This window comes from Leucopleurus acutus (genome assembly GCF_964270905.1).
Source record: "Leucopleurus acutus genome assembly, chromosome: X".
In the NCBI taxonomy this organism is placed as follows: Eukaryota; Metazoa; Chordata; class Mammalia; order Artiodactyla; family Delphinidae; genus Leucopleurus; species Leucopleurus acutus.
The window spans coordinates 118,775,913-118,795,169 of NC_139148.1; the positions used below are offsets into that span (position 1 = coordinate 118,775,913).

General features: G+C 40.8%; 1 protein-coding gene across 3 annotated transcripts in view; it reads right to left on the bottom strand.

Annotated features, from left to right (window-relative positions):
* Positions 1 to 16,038: 16,038 nt before the first annotated feature.
* The window catches only part of FGF13 (fibroblast growth factor 13), a gene marked incomplete at both ends in the record, with an annotated part of 500,426 nt that continues 497,207 nt past the window's right edge, over positions 16,039 to 19,257 (bottom strand). For all 3 annotated transcript variants that reach the window (XM_082865073.1, XM_082865071.1, XM_082865072.1), the window contains 2 exons: positions 16,039 to 16,175; positions 17,379 to 17,577. In XM_082865073.1, coding sequence (XP_082721199.1) covers positions 16,039 to 16,175; positions 17,379 to 17,577 — 336 coding nt within the window. The remainder of the gene's footprint in view (positions 16,176 to 17,378; positions 17,578 to 19,257) is intronic.

Genomic DNA, 19,257 nt, shown 5'->3' on the forward strand with positions numbered 1-19,257 from the left:
TGTCTTTTTTTTTTTTTTTGTGGTACGCGGGCCTCTCACTGTCGTGGCCTCTCCCGTTGCGGAGCACAGGCTCCGGACGCACAGGTTCAGCGGCCATGGCTCACGGGCCCAGCCGCTCCGCGGCATGTGGGATCTTCCCGGACCGGGGCACGAACCCGTGTCCCCTGCATCAGCAGGCGGACTCTCAACCACTGCGATACCAGGGAAGCCCCTATGTGTCCTTTTTTGTCTGCCTTCTTTCTCTTAGCATCTTTTCAAGGTTCATTCATGTTGTAGATATGTCTGTACTTTGTTCCTGTATGGCTAATAATACTCCATTGTATAGATACACCACATTTTGTTTATCCAGTCATCAGTTGGTGGACATTTGTGTTGTTTCCACTGTTTAGTTATAGTGAATAATGCTGCTGTGAATATTCATGTACAAGTTTTTGTAAGCTACTATATGTAAAATAGATAACCAACAAGGACCTACTGTATAGCGCAGGGAACTATATTCAATATAGTTGAATATAGTTGTAATAACTTATAATGGAAAAGAATCTGAAAAGGTTTTATATATATATAACTGAAAAAGTTATATATATAAAACTAAATCACTCTACTGTACACCTGAAACATTATAAATCAACTATACTTTAAAAAAAAGTTTTGGTGTATATACCTAGGAATGGAATTGCTGTGTCATATGGTAACTTTATGTTTAGGTTTCTGAGGAATTGCCAGACTTTTTTCCAAAGTGGCTGCACCAGTTTACATTCCCACCATTGGTGTATGAAGATTCCAGTTTCATCACATCCTCACTAATATGTGTTACTGTCTTTTAAAAAAATGTAGCCATTTTACAGGGTGTGTTTACTGCAATTTCATTGTGGTTGTGATTTGAATTATATAAATGACTAGCAATGCTGAGCATCATTTCATGTACTTATTGGCCATTTTTATGTAGTTTTCAGAGAAATAACTATTCAAATCACTTAACCATTTTTAAGTGGGTTATTGTCTTTTTATCGTCAAGTTGTAAGAGTTATTTATGTGTTTTGGTTAATTTCCAGAGTTCTCAAAGAGTTGATTTAGAATTTTTGCCAGTGCTCTCATGGCTTTTATGAAGGAAAATATTTTCATAGGCCCTAACTCCAACATTCCCAAAGGCCTTCCCTAATTAGATACATTTTTAAAAATAAATTTATTTATTTATTATTTTTGGCTGTGTTGGGTCTTTGTTGCTGCATGTGGCTTTTCTCTAGCTGCGGCGAGCAGGGGCTACTCTTCATTGTGGTGTGCGGGCTTCTCATTGCAGTGGCTTCTCTTGTGGCAGAGCATGGGCTCTAGGCATGCAGGCTTCAGTAGTTGTGGCAGGCGGGCTCAGTAGTTGTGGCTTGCGGGCTCTAGAGTGCAGGCTCAGTAGTTGTGGCTCATGGGCTTAGTTGCTCCGTGGCATGTGGGATCTTCCTGGACCAGGGCTCGAACCCATGTCCCCTGCATTGGCAGGCAGATTCTTAACCACTGTGCCACTAGGGAAGTCCCACTAATTATATACTTTTAATAACCAATCACTGGAAGATAATTTGCAAGCTCTATAACTGCCAAAGGATTCATACCTAGAATACATAACAAACTCATAAAACTGTATGGTAAATTTTTAAAAATCCAATAGAAAATAGATAAAAGTCATGAACAGACATTTCAAAAAATAGGATATAATAATGGAAAATTAAACCATGAAAAAAATGTTCAATATCATTAGCCACTAAGGAAAATGCAATTAAAATCATAATGTTATATGTTATGCACCTATCAGAATGGTTAAAATAAAATAGAATATTGACAACGGCAAATGCTGGTGAAGATGCAGAGAGTTTGGATCACTGTATGTTTATGGTGGAACCTATAATAATACAGCCATGTGGAATGTAGTGTGTCAGTTTCTTTTAAAACTAATTATCATGTGACCCAGCAATTACACTCATGCATTTAGCCCAGAGAAACAAAAACTAACGTCCACACAAAATCCTGTATGTGAATGTTCATAGCAACTTTATTTGTAATAGCTGAAAACTGGAAGCAACACAAATGTAGTTCAGCAGGTTGATAATTAAACCAACTGTGGCACATCCATACCCAGAAATACTATGCAACAATAAAAATGCACTACTGATACATGTAACAACGCGAACGAACCTCAAGGGAATTTGGCTCAGTGGGAAAAACCAATCTCAAAGTGTTACATTATGTATGATGGCATTTATGTAACATTCTTTTTTTTATGTAACATTCTTGAAATAACAAAATTATAGAAGTGGGGAACAGATTAGTGGTTGCCAGCTTTTACGGATGGGAAGGATGAGAGGGAAATGGATGTGACTATAAAAGAACAATACATGGGATCTTAGTGGTAGTTACACGAATCCATACATGTGATAAAATTACATGGATCTTCACACACACGAGTGCATTGTAAAACTGATGAAGTCTGAATAAGCTCTGTAGATTGTACCCATGTCAATTTCCTTGTTTTGATATTGTAGGATAGCTCCCATTGGGGGAAGGAGGTAAAGAGCACACAAAGTTCTCTGTACTCTCTGCATCTTCCATGAATCTATAATTATTTCAAGACGAAAATATAAAGAAATCAACCAGAGAAGACTTGTGCTTAGTCCTACAGTTGTAATGCTGCCCTCTACATTCTGATAGCTTCCCTAAAGTGCAGAGAAGAGGTGAGAAGGAGTCAGAGCTAGTAATCAGGAAATTGAAAGGAACCACAATAGATCCATGTGAGTGAATATCATGGCAGAAAGAAATGTTCAGAAACTCCACCTTCTGTTATCAGAGAGTAAAGTACAGGGATAATGTAATAATGGGGGAGAGTTGTGAGAGTATAAGTTTGCTTATTTATGTGTCTTTGTTAAAATTTTACCCTGTAAATGTTTTAATAGTGGATTTCAAAATGACAGTCTCTCAACCTCACTAAGGGTAGTTTTAGATCTAGGGCATTTTCCCACTATATTTCTATTTTATACTGTGGGAACAATTCTGGTTCTGAGAAAATGTAAAATCTTTGATGTGTTCTCACACTAGCAATGCCAGGGAAGAAGAGGCAGATGAGTTTTCCTTAAAAAACCCAAGGGACTGAACTGACTCTAGTTCCATAATTGGTGGCAGAAACTCTATTATTTGCTATGATATTGCTAACATCAGAACGTGGTCCTCGAACACTTTCTAAAGATTATACCTAGCATTCTAGTCAATAGGGTAATTTAATTGTAGACATCCGATCTTCCTCATTAGATTATATTCTTTTCCAGGACAAGGATCATATTTATTTCATCCCCATATTCTGAGTGCCTACGTAAGGCCTGGACCTTAGTAAGAACCCAATACGTTTTTGATAAATAAATGATTGAGTGTAGCAGATGAGGTCATCATTCTTGGAAAATGGTTCTTTTGGGGTCCCCAGTCTTGATAGTAAGGGCAGCATATTTCATTCTCTTTACCATTTCTGTGAGTTTTACTTTCAGCGTTTGAGGTCCAAATATGGTCCAGTGATAGAATAGTTCTAGATCCAGGGCCAAGGTAATGTATGAATAGACTGGAAATTGCCTACGTACTATGTTTTGAGGGAAGGACTTCACATCCAGTTACCCAGAAAGCCTTTATCTTGGTCCATTCTGGTTGCTATAACAAAATACCACAGACTGGTATTTTCCTGGTAAAAAACAGGAATTTATTTCCCACAGTTCTGGAGGCTGCAAGTCTGAGATCAGGGTGCCAGCACTGTCGGGTGAGGGCCCCTCTTCTAGGGTGCAGATTTCTCGTTGTGTCCTCCTGTGGAGGAAGGGGTGATGGATCTCTGTGTGGTGGCTTCTAAAAAACACTGATCTCATTCAATAGGCGTCCACCCTCATGACCTAAGCCCCTCCCAAAGGCCCCACCTCCTAATACCATTACACTGAGAATTGAGTTCAACATATGAAATTTAGGAGGGACGTGTTCAGACCATAGCAGCCCTCAGTAGAATCCTAGACTGGGTTAACTGGAGTATCCTTAAACATTGACTCCAAAACCCTCATCTTCCAAATAAAAAACCTGAGAGGGGCGAAGTGACTCATTGTAGATCAAGCAGGTGAGGGAGACGGCTAGAACTGGAGTGTCTATCTCCAAAATTCTAATAAAATGAAAACCACACTCAGCGTCTTTCTCCAATGATAGGCATTTCTTTAAGAAACAATGAGCTGGAATGGTCTGGAGCATGGACTGAGGGATGCAGTGTGGGATTAGACATGTATAAAATACAAACAGGAAACTTGTCAGTATTTCCTAATGCACATTTTGAAAATAACTTCCTTGTTGTCATTAGAGCAAGAGAACAAAAGAATGAATGCCTAAAGTGTGCTCCCTACAGAAGTGTCTAGGAACGCAACCAAGAGAAAATTCCCGTTCAGCATCCTTGGTCATGTCGCAGAGGACTTCAAGTTCTGATGGTCAGACTGGTCAATGACATGGTCAATGCCGAGTAGAAAGTGACAGCACAATGAAGGGATCTAAGGTGGCTCTGGGAGCTTTAACCATCAACAGATGCAAGAATACTTTGAAAAGGTGGGACTTATTGGTTAAATAATCGAAGTTTATGCTGAAATGATTATTGAAAGGTGAGAACATTTAATGTAGTGTGGTTACTAAATAATAGGAATGGTTTTTTCCTCTGACCTGAGAAAATTTTTTGTAGCTACACCTTGTAATATCTGGAAAGGCTGAATTTTATGGAGTTAGAAAAACATTGTTGAAAGGCTCAAATAACTACCAGATAGCACCTTTATTTATAAAGGCTACCAGGAGAGGAGGTGAGAGAGTTGGAGGAAGACCGCACGTGGAAGAGCCTCCAAGGGCCAAATCCAGAGGTTTAGAATTGATCAGACATTGTCTAATAAGGAAATAATATGGCCTAAAGGATTTTTAGGACGTTTATCTAGCTGGGATAGGAAGGGGAGATAGTGGGAGACAATAGCATTAATTCAGGTGGAATCTTCCAGAGAAGGTGGCTGTAAGAATGGTTAAAAAAGAGAAAACAAAAAGCAAATAAATATTTGGCAACCCTCAATGATTAGCCATGGGAGATGAAGAGGCAACGCAAAGAACTTGTTTTTCTGAGCTTGAAGCTGGTAAGAATGGTCTTACTCCTGATTTGGGCCAGCTTGTGGGAAAGCCTAGTGAGTTCAATTCGTTATTGATGTGGAGAAATAGCTAAGCTTTAGGGGAATGTCTACATGGGCTTGGGGCATGAATTAGACTTAGCCAGATATTACGATTTGGAGATTCATTAGTCAGCAATGATTTGTGAAAACAGGAGATCAGGTGAGCACTTGGAGTGGATGGAAAGGTAGAAGATTAAAGTGCAAGCATGTGGGACATCTTCAGCTACCCAGGTAAGGACCTAGAATGTTTAAAAGCTACCTGGGAAAGAAGAACAAAGTGGAAGGAATTATTACCAGACTTCAAGACCTACTACAGAGTTACAGTAATTTAGACAGTGTAGTACTGGCATAAGAATCAATAAATATACCAGTAGGACTGAATAGAGAGTCTGGAAATAGACTCACACATATGTGGTTATTCGATTTCTGTCAAAGACACCACAGCAGCCTAATGTGGAAAGAAAAGTCTTTTCAGCCAGTGGGGCTGGATATCCATATTTAAAAATTAACCTCAACTAGGACCTTACACCATACACAAAAATTAATTTGAGCTGGATCATAGTTGTAAATTTAGAAGCTAAGGATAAGACACAAAAATCAATAATAAAAAAAGGAAATTTATAAATTAGATTTTATCAAAATTAAAATTTCTGCTCACTAAAAGACACCATTAAGACAATCAATACAAAGGCCATAAACTGGAAAAGAATATTCACAAATCATATATCTGACAAAGAACTGGTATCTGGGTTATATGAAGAATTCCTACAGCTCAATAATAAAAAGACAATGAGATATACATGGGCAAATCAGGGGAGCACACACGTCACACAGGAGGATACATGAATGGCCAATAAGCACATGAAGACGCGCTTGACGTCACTAATCATCAGGGAAATGCAGATTAAAGCCAAATGTGATACCTCTACACACATGCCAGAATGGCTAAAATTAACAAGACTGGATACACCAAATGTTGACAAGGATTTGGAGCAACTGGAACTTTTATACACTGCTGGCAGGAGTGTAAAAGAAAGTACTACTTTGGCAAAAGTTCTGACAGGCTCATAAAATGAACCATACACCTACTCTAGGACACAGAAAATCCACTCCTTGGCATTTACCTAAGAGAAATGAGAGTCTATGTCCACAAAAACCTGTGTAAAACTGTTTATAGCAGCTCTCTTCCAAGCAGCCCAAATTTGGAAAGAGCCCAGGTGTTGTCAACTGGAAATGGGTAAGCAAACTGTGGATATAGTCATATTTCGTAATACTACTTATCAGTAAAAAGGGATGAAAGACTGATAACACACGACAACACGGATGGATCTCAGAAACATTTTCCTGAGCAAACGAAGTCTTACAGGGCTTCCCTGGTGGCACAGTGGTTGAGAGTCCGCCTGCCGATGCAGGGGACACGGGTTCGTGCCCCGGTCCGGGAAGATCCCACATGCCGCAGAGCGGCTGGGCCCGTGAGCCATGGCCGCTGAGCCTGCGCGTCCGGAACCTGTGCTCTGCAACGGGAGAGGCCACAACAGTGAGAGGCCTGCGTACCGCAAAAAAAAAAAAAAAAAAAAAAAAAAGTCTTACACAAAGAGCACATATGTATGACAATATTTATAATAAGTTCTAAAACAAAAAGTCATCTAAGGTGAAAAAAAATCAGACCACTGGTTGCCTGTGGGTGGTGGGTGCATAGTGACTGGGAAGTGGCACAAGAAAACTTGCTGTGGTGCTGGAAACACTCTATATTACAGGGGTTTGCTTTCCATGGTGTATGCGTTTGTCAAACCAAACTAATTGGTACACTTAAGAAGTTTGTACATTACATTATATGAAAATTTTAGCTCTCCTTCCCAAAGAAGTATACAAATAGTGTGTGTGTGTGTGTGTGTGTGTGTATGTGGGCATGCGTAGGTGCATGTATGTGGTGGTGTATGGAGAGGGAGGGAGAGAGGTTATTTTAAATAAATGTGTAAATCTGAAAATTCCAAATAAATTGTATTCAAAGGAAAAATCATTAAAATGTACATTTTAGATGGAAGGAATTTGCTTGAAGAAAGTTTTCCTTTCATTATCTTGCTGCTGCTTTTCTTTCTCTATATGATTGTACTGGTCAAACAACCCATATTGCTTGACAAATTCTTTTTAGAGCAGGCAAAGAACAGATTGTTCAATAGAGAAGGGGGAATTAGTAAGACCCATCCACTCCAGTCTAATAAGCAAGGCTGTGAATCATACTTTGCTCAGACAATTATCTTTGATTTTTGTCTACTGAAGAGAGTAATTTACTCCTCAGGTTTTTACAAAACATATAGAGCAACTAGGTTTCAAAGACAGGCCAATAATCCAGACTTAGGTGGCTCACAGCCTCTTTCTGGCAGTGAGACGTAGTGGAATGAAGCATTGCGGGGAGGTTACTCTTCTCCGGAGCATAGCTTGCATAGCAGGGGCTCTGCCTCCTATCGTCCAGCTACACTAGGCTAACTAATGTTTTCTGGACACTCAATGCTATTTAATGACTCTATGCTTTGCTTATATTGTTTTTTGTCCTAGAGCCACCTACACTACCTTTCTAGCTCATCTTTTAAGACTCAACTCAAAGATCAACTCCTCTTTGAAACGTTTTCAGTTTCCCTGATCAATTTCTTCCTCCACTGTGTTCTCCCGACACCTTGATTATACATTTTACAGTGTTTATACTAACTGACTAAATTTGATAGTTGCATGTCTACTATTCTAGACTGAGCGTCTCTGGAAAGTAGAACCTGTGTATTTGGTTCCTAGCACAGTTTAGTCACATGATATTCTACTTGATGCAGGTGACTCCAAGGAGATTTGAAGACCTCCTGACTGAAACCTCCGAGAGCAGGTAGCAGGACTCTTTATTCACTGCCCTGGCCGCTACACACACACATGCACACACACCATAGGGCAGTGTTTTGTGTGGATTTGGCATACAGTATGTTGGTGAACGTAATGATGATGTACTTTGAAATGTCCCTAAGACCCAGGAAACTCAAATGTTGTGCAAGCTGTTTTGTTCAGCTGTTTTATATTCAAGGGAAAAACTGTAGTACAGCCAGCCTTTGAGAACTAATTGAACCTAGTTTTGCAACTTTTAAAGAAGAAAAGAACACTTGGGTTGTGACCATCCAGTTTGTACCAGGGAATTAGTGATGGAGAGGTTAACATATATGAAGAATGTAAAGCTGAACAATTATTTCCAGTTGGAATTCCACTTTATTAATTCCAGTAAGGAAGGGAAATTTCCACGTTGCTAAAACCCCAGAATCTCTCTTTTTCTGCAAGACTGACTCAGTCTCAATCCATTTGTCCTTGCGTGAATGCTTTCTCCACGGCTCAGCTGCGTGCCGCGCTGCACTGACAGCTTATAAGGTGATAGATATCCACTGAGCCAACGACCTGAGCAATTGACTCCAGGAAGCCAAGCGTTTACTCACTCATCGCCCTTGCACATTTCTCTTACTTTAAGCATTAACTTTACAGAATCAAAACCAAATTATTTTAAGAGTGCACACAATTATGTTGCAGGCATGCTCATCTGTTGTGAGGACACACCTGGGCAATCCTCCTTAGTGAACAGAAGTGTCATAGCTTCAGAAGCCATCTTACTTTATTCTTCCTGGTATTTTTTGAAGTATAGCTGACATATAATATTCTGTTAGTTTCAGGTGTACAACATAGTGATTGATATTTTTATACATTATAAAATGATCACTATAAGTCTAGTTACTATCTGGCCCCGCACACAATTATTAAAGTATTACTGGCTATATTCTTTGTGCTGTACATTATATCCCCGTGACTTGTTTATTTTATAAGTGGAAGTTTGTACCTCTTAATCCCCTCACCCCCCTCACCCCTCTGGTAACCACCAGTTTGCTCTTGGTAACTATGAGTCCATTTCTGTTTTGTCTTGCTTTTTTTGTTTTGTTTTTTCCGTGTTGTCACAAATGGCAAGATTTCATTCTTTTTCCTGGCTAGTATTCCACTGTATATCTCTATCCATTCCACTCTCTATCCATTCATCTATCAGTGGGCACTTAGGTGGCTTCCATATCTTGGCTATTGTCAATAATGCTGCAATAAACTTAGGGGAGCACATATCTTTTTTAGGTTATCTTATTCACATTCTTTTTTTTTTTCAGTTGAAGTATAGTTGATTTACAATGTGTTAGTTTCAAGTGTACAGCATAGTGATTCAGTTATACATACATATATATATTCTTTTTCAGATTCTTTAAAATTAGTGTTTTTGTTTTCTTTGAGTAAATATCGAGAGGTGGAATTGCTGGATCATATGGTAGCTCTATTTTTGACTTTTTGAGGAATCTCTATACTGTTTTCCATAGTGGCCGCACCAATTTACATTCCTACCAACAGTGTAGGAGGATTCCCTTTTCTCCACGGCCTCACAACTCTTATTATTTCTTGTCTTTTTTTTTTTTGCTGTACGCGGGCCTCTCACTGCTGTGGCCTCTCCCGTTGCGGAGCACAGGCTCCGGACGCGCAGGCTCAGCGGCCATGGCTCACAGGCCCAGCCGCTCCGCGGCATGTGGGATCTTCCCAGACCAGGGCACGAACCCGTGTCCCCTGCATCGGCAGGTGGACTCTCAACCACTGTGCCACCAGGGAAGCCCTTTTGTCTTTTTGATAATAGCCATTCTGACAGGTGTGAGGTTAGGTATCTATCTCACTGTGGTTTTAATTTGCATTTCCCTGATGACTAGTGATGTTGAGCATCTTTTCATGTACCTGTTGGCCATCTCTATGTCTTGAGTCCTGGCTTTTGAAACTTAGCTGTCCCAGCCTCCCTACTGAATAGACATACGTCATCTTCCCAGAGGAACAGAGCGTCTCTGAGAACTTTTGGGGGCACATCTATGTGTGTGTGTATGTGTGAAGCGACTGATGAGAGACAGAGAGGCAGAGTGTATGAAACAAAAATTAACAGAAAAGGAAATATTGGGTTGACATTTGGTAAATTAGTTTAGAATCCTAATACTGAAAACCATCCATTGGGTGTTCTAGAAAGACTTCCTGCATAATGACAGAATTGCAGCTGTTACAAACCTCTTCGAGAATGCCCACATAGAAAATGAAACATTCCCCTAATGATGCCATGTACTTTTCTGTATTTATTATTAGAGTAACTGTGATGAAGAAAATACCATGTACTCATGTGATATTAGCAAAATCATGTGATTTGTACTCATGTGGTATTAGCAAAAGGGCTGACTGATTTGGCATAGATTATTGTTCTCTGTGCAACAAATTCAAACTAACCCTTAAAGAGCAGTACAATGTTTAGCGATTAAAGAGGTCCAGGATGTGATGATCCATGAAAGAATAGCACTCAAATGCTAGTTCTCTGTCTGGATTTTTCTCCTTTTTTTCCCCCCATTTAGAGCTAAAGAGCAGCCCAGAATTTGAGGCACATTCTGTTGTGTGTACATGCTTGTAGCATTCCCATTCACTAGGGGGGAAAGAGTGTACCCAAGGTGACAGAACAAGCTAGCACGGCGGCCGGATGTCTTCATTCCAGGATAGCTAAACACATGAAGTCAAACCATGGGACCACATATTGGCATATAGAGTAATGGAAAGTATGCAAAGTTGTCATTGTCAATAAGGTTAATAATTTGGGGCACAAGTGGCCTACCCTAGCTACAGTTCTCCACTTGTTTTTTGTTTTTGTTTTTAACATCTTTATTGGAGTATAATTGCTTTACAATGGTGTGTTAGTTTCTGATTTATAACAAAGTGAATCAGTTATACATATGTCCCCATATCTCTTCCCTCTTGCATCTCCCTCCCTCCCACCCTCCCTATTCCACCCCTCTAGGTGGTCACAAAGCACCGAGCTCATCTCCCTGTGCTATGTGGCTGCTTCCCACTAGCTATCTATTTTATATTTGGTAGTGTATTTATGTCCATGCCACTGTCTCACTTCGTCCCAGCTTCCCCTTCCCCTTCCCCGTATCCTCAAGTCCATTCTCTATGTCTGTGCCCCTATTCCTGTCCTGCCCCTAGGTTCTTCAGCACCTTTTTTTTTTTAGATTCCATATATATGTGTTAGCATATGGTATTTATTTTTGTCTTTCTGACTTACTTCACTCTATATGACAGACTCTAGGTCCATCCACCTCACTTCAAATAACTCAATTTCGTTTCTTCTTATGGCTGAGTAGTATTCCACTGTATACATGTGCCACATCTTCTTTATCCATTCATCTGTTGATGGACACTTAGGTTGCTTCCATGTCCTGGCTATTGTAAATAGAGCTGCAATGAACATTATGGTACATGACTCTTTTTGAATTATGGTTTTCTCAGGGTATATGCCCAGTAGTGGGATTGCTGGGTCGTATGGTAGTTCTATTTGGAGTTTTTTAAGGAACCTCCATTCCACTTGGTTTTCCCATTGGAAATGGTCATCCATCATGCCTCTGTCATATCCCTGTGGAGATTCTGGTACTGTAGTGCGATGCTGCTATAACCAAGACCTAAAATGTGGAAATGGCTTTGACCAGAGGTTGGAAGAAGTTTGAGAAGCATGATAGGAAAAGCCTAGATTGCCTTGAAAAGACTGTTCGTAGGAATACAGTCGTGCCAGTGAAGGCACATTTCAGTTTAACCCGTGAATGACACACCTCAGCTAAACGAGGCTTCTACGGCACATGTGGACGACATTTATTCAAAACGGTTCTCAGCCCTGATTCCACCACCCCTTCTCTGCAGATTGGTTATAATCAGACGGTGCAGATGAAAAGGTGGTCCTACTGGATATTCATTTTCCCCCATGTGTTCACTTGGACAATGGGTGCTTGGAAAATTCGGAAACATGTAGCTGGCTCCTTTGAAAAGTTCTTCGGTGAAATTGACTGGCTTAGGACTGGGACGGTGTGCTGCGGAGGGAGGTGAGGGCAAGGGCTACAGGTCACTTCTCCCCTCAGTCCTTTAAGGAGTCCATGGCAATGAGTACGTGTTCTCTCCAGGTACAAGCACAGGTCCTGGAGGAAAATGCTGGCATTTGTTTTTCTTTTAAACAACTGCAAGTAGCTTGAAGAAAGTCGCTGCAGTGGTTGTTGTTTTCCTTATTGGTCTCCTAGGCTCAATACAACGCAAGGATTGGATATACACTCACAGAGTGTGACGATGTGAGATTGACTGGGCGCCACAGAGCAGTGGGCTCAGACTGTGGTGGGAGCCCAATCCAGCATGTTCCCAGGCCTGGCCTAAAACCACAGATGGTTCTGGCACTGCCAAAGGCCTGATGACCACCGTTCTCTGGCAGGGTTAGTATGTGCTCTGTGAAACTATGGCTTCATGGCCAAATAAGTTTGTTCATCCCAGCAGCTCCCAAAGTTAAGCAGGCTTCCTTAACAGAAGACTTTCTAGAATTCAATGTGCTAATGCTCATTTTCAATCCTGAAAGAGAGTGTGCGGGCCAGTGGTTCTCAAAGTGTGGTTCACCAGGACCAGAGGCCTCAGCATCACCTGGAAACGTAAACATCCAAACACTTGAGCCCACCCCAGACCTACTGAATCAGAAACGCTGGAGGTGGAGTCCACCAATCTGTGTCTTACGAGCCCTCCAGGTGTTTCTGATATGGACAAAGTTCTGAGAGCCAATAGTCCTTGTGGTGTTTTTCCAAAAATATTTCATCAAACATGTGGCAGGGCTAATATTTTCAACCACGAGAAATGATACTGAAGTGTGTGTGTGTGTGTGTGTGTGTGTGTGTGTGTGTGTGTGTGTGTGTGTGTGTGTAATGAAGATGTGTGAAAGTATCACTGTTTGTAGGGAGGTATTTTGGAGGACGATTTAATCATTGATTTAAACACCACCTTCTGTTAAAAACAACTTGGGGCAGCTCGTTGAGAATGTTGTGGCTAAAGGATTATTCCTGGGCATTTTATGCCAGGCCTCCCCAAGACACCAAGGTTCTGACTTGTTTATGACTAGCAGACCTATGCTATTCCTGAACAATGAAAAAGCAAGAGCCACAAGCAAACTAATCAATAACCAAACCTTAAAGCCCTTGGAGCAAGAGTGAGACAATAGGGCTTCCCTGGTGGCGCAGTGGTTGAGAGTCCGCCTGCCGATGCAGGGGACACGGGTTCGTGCCCCGGTCCGGGAAGATCCCACATGCCGCGGAGCGGCTGGGCCCGTGAGCCATGGCCGCTGAGCCTGCGCGTCCGGAGCCTGTGCTCCGCAACCGGAGAGGCCACAACAGGGAGAGGCCCGCGTACCGCAAAAAAAAAAAAAAAAAAAGTGAGACAATGCACTACTTTTCTCTACGGACTGAAAATGAGTGAGACTGAATAGGGGGCAGGGTTGAGCAAGTCTACTTGTGGTATATGGTACCCAGGCTCCTGTCCAAGCTGGGCAGGCAGGCTCTTTCATGCAAGCTGGACCTTAGAGCTCTGGCAGGATGAAGGCTTAAGACGGGATCACAAGGTGACTGAGCTGAGCTGGGCTGGACTAGGAGATCCTGCTGAACCTGGCCCAGACATCTTAGCAATGGGCAGCCTCCCCTCTGTGCAAAAGCATGCTGCTTGGATGCCCTGAAAAGTGCCAGTCCATTATGTTTCACCTGTTCCTCCACTCTTACTTACCTACATCGACTACTCTGAGAGCATCATAACCAGGCAATGGCAGCTTTGGGGAGCTAGTGAAAAGTCATCAACATTGAAAATGTTTATGGTTACACAAATGTATGCCTTTGTCAACTCAACAAACATACACTAAAGATACGCGCACTTCATTGTAAGTTTTATATTAAGAGAAAAAACTGCAGGCACTTCCCTGGTGGTCTAGTGGTTAAGACTCTGCACTTCCAATGCAGGGGGCGCGGGTTCGATCCCTGGTCAGGGAGTAAGATTCCCCATGCTGCGCGGTGCAGCCAAAAGATTAAAAATAAACATAAGAGAAAAAACTGCAACGAACATTGAACTCTAGTTACAGATATACATAAGGAATTAGGAGGAAGTGTACATGTCTGCAATTTATTTTGAAATATGTCAAACATAAGATGGACTGATAAATTGATGGACGGATAGATGTATAGTATAGTAATATGTTAATGGTGGAACACAGGTGTAGGTTTACCGACGTTCACTATAAAAATCTTTCAATTTTAATATATGTTCTGAAATTTTAGTGAAAAAAGAAAATGTTTATGTTTTCCTTCAGTTCTCGGAGGTGGAAAGGACTTGAGATATTTAGTCCCGTTCCTTCCCTCTACTGAGAGAAATGAGAAACAGAGAGGGGAAATGACAGAGTGAATGGCAGGGAGGGTACTAGAACATAGGTGTCTTTTGTACAATGCATCACTGAATGGGAATGAGAATTCTTCTGTTCCAATCTGAAGTTCAAGTACAACAACTAGTACAATAACTACACTTTCAAGAGTGTTCGTGTTAATATAAATCTCTAGACTGTAGATTATCTGAGGGCAGTGACCTGATGTACATAATTCAGTGTGTAACTCCAGTTTCTACCACAGTTCACGGCACATAATGGACGCTCAATAAATACACGTTGGAGGATTTTTCTTTGAATGAATAGAAAGAGTTTATTCGGTGCGTATCTGGGTATACAACAACAAATATTAAACAACTTTTTTTAAACTTTTTTGTGCACAGGACAGAAAACTGCCTGTACATGCTATGTCCACTTTTGGAACACAGATTTTAACAATTATTAATGCACAAAATCTTACATATCATGCAACTCTATGCCAAGATTCCAACTTTCTTCCATGCAACAGATATGAAGATCTAAATGGAAACCTAGCTAAGTCTTAAACACTTTTCCAGAAGCAGGTATAAGTATATGTTGTTTAGGGGTAACCAGTCTTTTAACATTTCCTTGTACACAATATTCACGCGCCAAATACAATGACAGGAGGACTTATACATACACAGATAAGACATTTCTTATTTTAACAACACGAAAGACAACATCACAGTTCCACAGTTCCTGTCTTTACACAAGAAGCCACAATAGTAGTTTAACATGATAACACAAATGGAATTAAGAGAAATCTATACTTGAGGATAATCTTTTCTTTTTAAGTAATCTTTACTGACTGGGGTTGACAACACAACACAATTTCTACGCACAAAGTACAGCACAAGAACTCGATCAGAATACTACGAATGTAAAGGAAAAAAAAATTTGGTAAAATCACAAGAACACTGTTACCTTGAGCCTGAGATGCCAATTCAGCTTCAACCCTGAATTTGGTTGAGTTGGATTAAGTGACACAGAGTCAATAGAACCATTGAATTCCAGAAATCATAAAGTTGCGCTATGCCAAAGGAAAGAATACATACGAATCAAGCATAGATAGAAAACAACACGGTTCACAGAATTTTGTTTGCCCCTACAAAACATTGAAGCAGTTAATTTTGTTCTGTTTTGTTTTGTTGTTTGCGTTTGAAGAACAATGGTGGTCTTTTCAAATTTTCTTGGTTGGAGAGCAATTTTTTTAATCAGCATTAGTGCTGTGAAATGTTTTTGGTTTGTCTTCCCCAAAGCATAGGTGAGATCATGAGAAAATTGGGCAGTCCTTCTCCCGGATTTAATTCACTGATCATGCTTGGCACTCTTTTTTCGCACAAGCTCGTTCTAAATTATGGGGCGTTTGTATGGATGAGAAGAAGGTTTGACGGCAGATTAGAGTAGTGAACTCTGCCTTGTTTGTTTGGTAAACATCATGGACAAATCTGAACTTTTGGGTGAAGGACTGCTAGAATTAACAGCACCTGGAGGTAAGGTTCTGTTACAGAGCCCTTGTTTTGCCCTCACTGGCTACGTTGATTCATTGTGGCTCATGGATTTGCCTCCATTCAGCACGCCGGAGACACTTCTGCTCTTGGTTGGGGTCCCGCTTCCAGATCGGGAGAACTCCGTGAGGTCATGCAGAGACGGCTCCTTGTACATGGCCACTGCAAAGCACAGAGACACGGCATCAAAGGCCACCACACTGGCCCTCAACTTCCCTTCTGCCCACTAGGCTTCCAGGCTGGAGGCCAAACCTGAAAAATGCCGCTTTCAAGGACTCAGTAGAGAGCGGACTGGACCAGATGAAGCAAAATCCAGTCTTGGTACAGAAGCGTGTAGAGAATTCTAATGCCTAATCTCTATCACTGATGGTTTTAGATATATGAGAGGATTAATGAAAAATGCATTTAATAAAGCTCTTAGAAGTTTAAACATTTTCAAACACTGATTTCTCTCAGACTTTAAAATGAAACTCTCCCAGACTCTAAGTATTAGCACAGTTCTTAATGCAATAAATGGTAAGTATTATTGTTGTGCTGTAAATAACAGCCCTGGCTTATGCTTATGGAGCACTTAGAACGTGCCAGATACTGTTGTAAGTGCTTCACGTGTGTCATCTCATTTAATCCACATGCAAATCCCACGAGGCAGGTGTTTTTATCCATATTTTACAGAAGGAACTTGAGCTCAATAATCTGCCCAAGACTACCTGCTTACTAAAGGCGGAAGCTGGGCTTCGGACCCAAGTAATCTGGCTGCAGAAAATGTGCTGTCAAAGGGCGCTGTGTTGATCTGACTGCATGTCTGTCCCTCCCGTAAACCGCTCTTCTCTGCCTGGATTTTCTACCGCTTCTCCACCACATCTCACTCCTTCTAACATCCCTACTTCCTGCAGCCCATTCCTATCCCTCACCCTTTCTCATTTGCTACTAAGCTGCTATTAATGACCAAAAAACAAAACTATGAATGAATGAAAATTGTTGGGACAATACTGTTGGGCCCTTAGAGAGATAGGCCCAAGGAGCTTTCTGATAAGTGTTAAGTATGCACACATTTTAGCACCTGTGTTCCTGTCCAGGGATCATTTGGGCATAATTTGGGGTTCTTGGCTGTCCTGAGTTAGCAATTAAGCTATTTCCACATAAGAAAGGTGTTACCACGTGCAGATATACTATGGAAAAGTTAAAATCAGGAGATTAGATGCTATTGTCAATGCTTTAGTGTTTTTTTAAGTGTAAAATGTTACTGAATTTTTGTATAAATGCCTTAGTATGGAAGAATTACATTCCACGTTCGAAAGCGTGAAAAAGGATTGATTTCAATACCGATACTCATTGAATCCATAGCTGGTATAATATCAAGTTTACCTTTCAGTGGTTTGGGCAGAAAGTGAGCTGCAGGCTTGTTCTTCTTCACATGGTTTCCTTTCATGATCTCTCCTTCTTTGTTCAGACCCAGATACCACCCTCGGCCTGACTGCTGCTGACGGTATATCATTGATGAATATGTCACATAATAATTTTCAAACACCGATTCTTTGAATTTGCACTCAGGTGTGAAATGTTCCTACAAGAGAAGTAAATAAACAAAAGCTCAATATTTATAGCTATGAATTTCATGGAGAACCATATGGTATTATCCTTCAGGAGTTCAGGACATACTTTGTTAGAGCTTGTTATGACTGGTGTTCTATTTTAATAGCAGAAACTATTAGCATTGGAAACTAAAACTATATATAACATTTCACGTGATGTTTTAGAAAAGGCCCTAAGTGCAAGTGCTACTGATCAATGATTAGCTCTCTTTGTAATAAGGTAATGGAAAAATTAGAACCAGCCACCTAAGTGTAATGTATTGGAAAAATACAGGAGCCAAAGATTGAAAAGACAAGCATAAAACTGTCACATGGAGCTTTGTTCCCTTCCGGATTAAATGAGAAAATAAACATCCGATCCCTGTACTTAATTTTCATAGATTATCCAGTTACTATGTACTATAATTTTTAGTTGCCCCAGGCTGAAATCTGTGTTATACTGTTACAATGCTGGCCGCCTAGATTTCTAAAGAGATGCTACAAAGAAAGACTACCTTTTACTTTTAGATAAACCAAATTGATTTTTTTTTTCAGATCATTGGACCTTGACTTAAAAAGAAAAAAAATTCCCTCATCACCCCATCCTTGCCTTACAGTAACATTTCACACAAATCAATATAGAAACAAGGAATTTACAGTAATTCTACAAGCAGACATGAGAGAGCAGGCCAGGAGACTTTGAACCCGGCAACGTGGTTTCCTGCCATGTACGTGGCCATGTTTTCTTTGGACTTGCCCGTACAAAAGAAGGGTTCCTGACACAATAGACTGTTTTTGAAAACAAACAAAAAACCCCATAAAACCTTCTTTTAAGTTTTGTAATATGTGTATGTATGCAATAAACAGCTATTTAAAATATCCATTTATAAGCAAAGTGAAATGAACAGCAGATTTTAATCTCTAAGTAATCTATAGAGCAGCAGTGGGTCCACTTGGAGTAAAAGATGGTGAGGAAAATGCGAAGTGAGCTACATGTGAAAGTGGCACTAAGGAAGCCATTCAATTTGTACTATTTTGCTGAGATATTATCAGGAATACGGTTTTTTTTTTTTTTTTTTTTTTTTTTTTGCGGTATGCGGGCCCCTCACTGCTGTGGCCTCTCCCGTTGCGGAGCACAGGCTCCGGACACGCAGGCTCAGCGGCCATGGCTCACCGCTCAGCGGCATGTGGGATCTCCCCGGACCAGGGCACGAACCCGTGTCCCCTGCATCGGCAGGCGGACTCTCAATCACTGTGCCACCAGGGAAGCCCAGGAATCAGTTTTGATAAAACCCTGAAAAAAACCCACCTTGCAATAAAAATATTGCAAGCTTTCTGGACACCTGTCTTTTCTGAATGATGTCTCCATGGTCCTACCTTCCTTCATGTTAGATAGCATTCCAAGCAAGCACACTATCTGAGCGACAGACAGTGATTTACTATCAGAGAATCACTTCAGCAAAGAGGGACAGAATCCTCAAATGAGGCAGCCTTTTTCTGAAAGTTAAATAATTGAACATTTTTTTCTGGAAATCCACAAAATCTGTTTCACTCAGTAATCTCACTGGTTCCCCCATCTGGCTTCCAGGGTGCACAGATCAGAGTCATCTTTGGCATAATTTCAGCCTAGGGGCATACTTGATAGATCCTCAGAAGATTCACACAAATTCAAC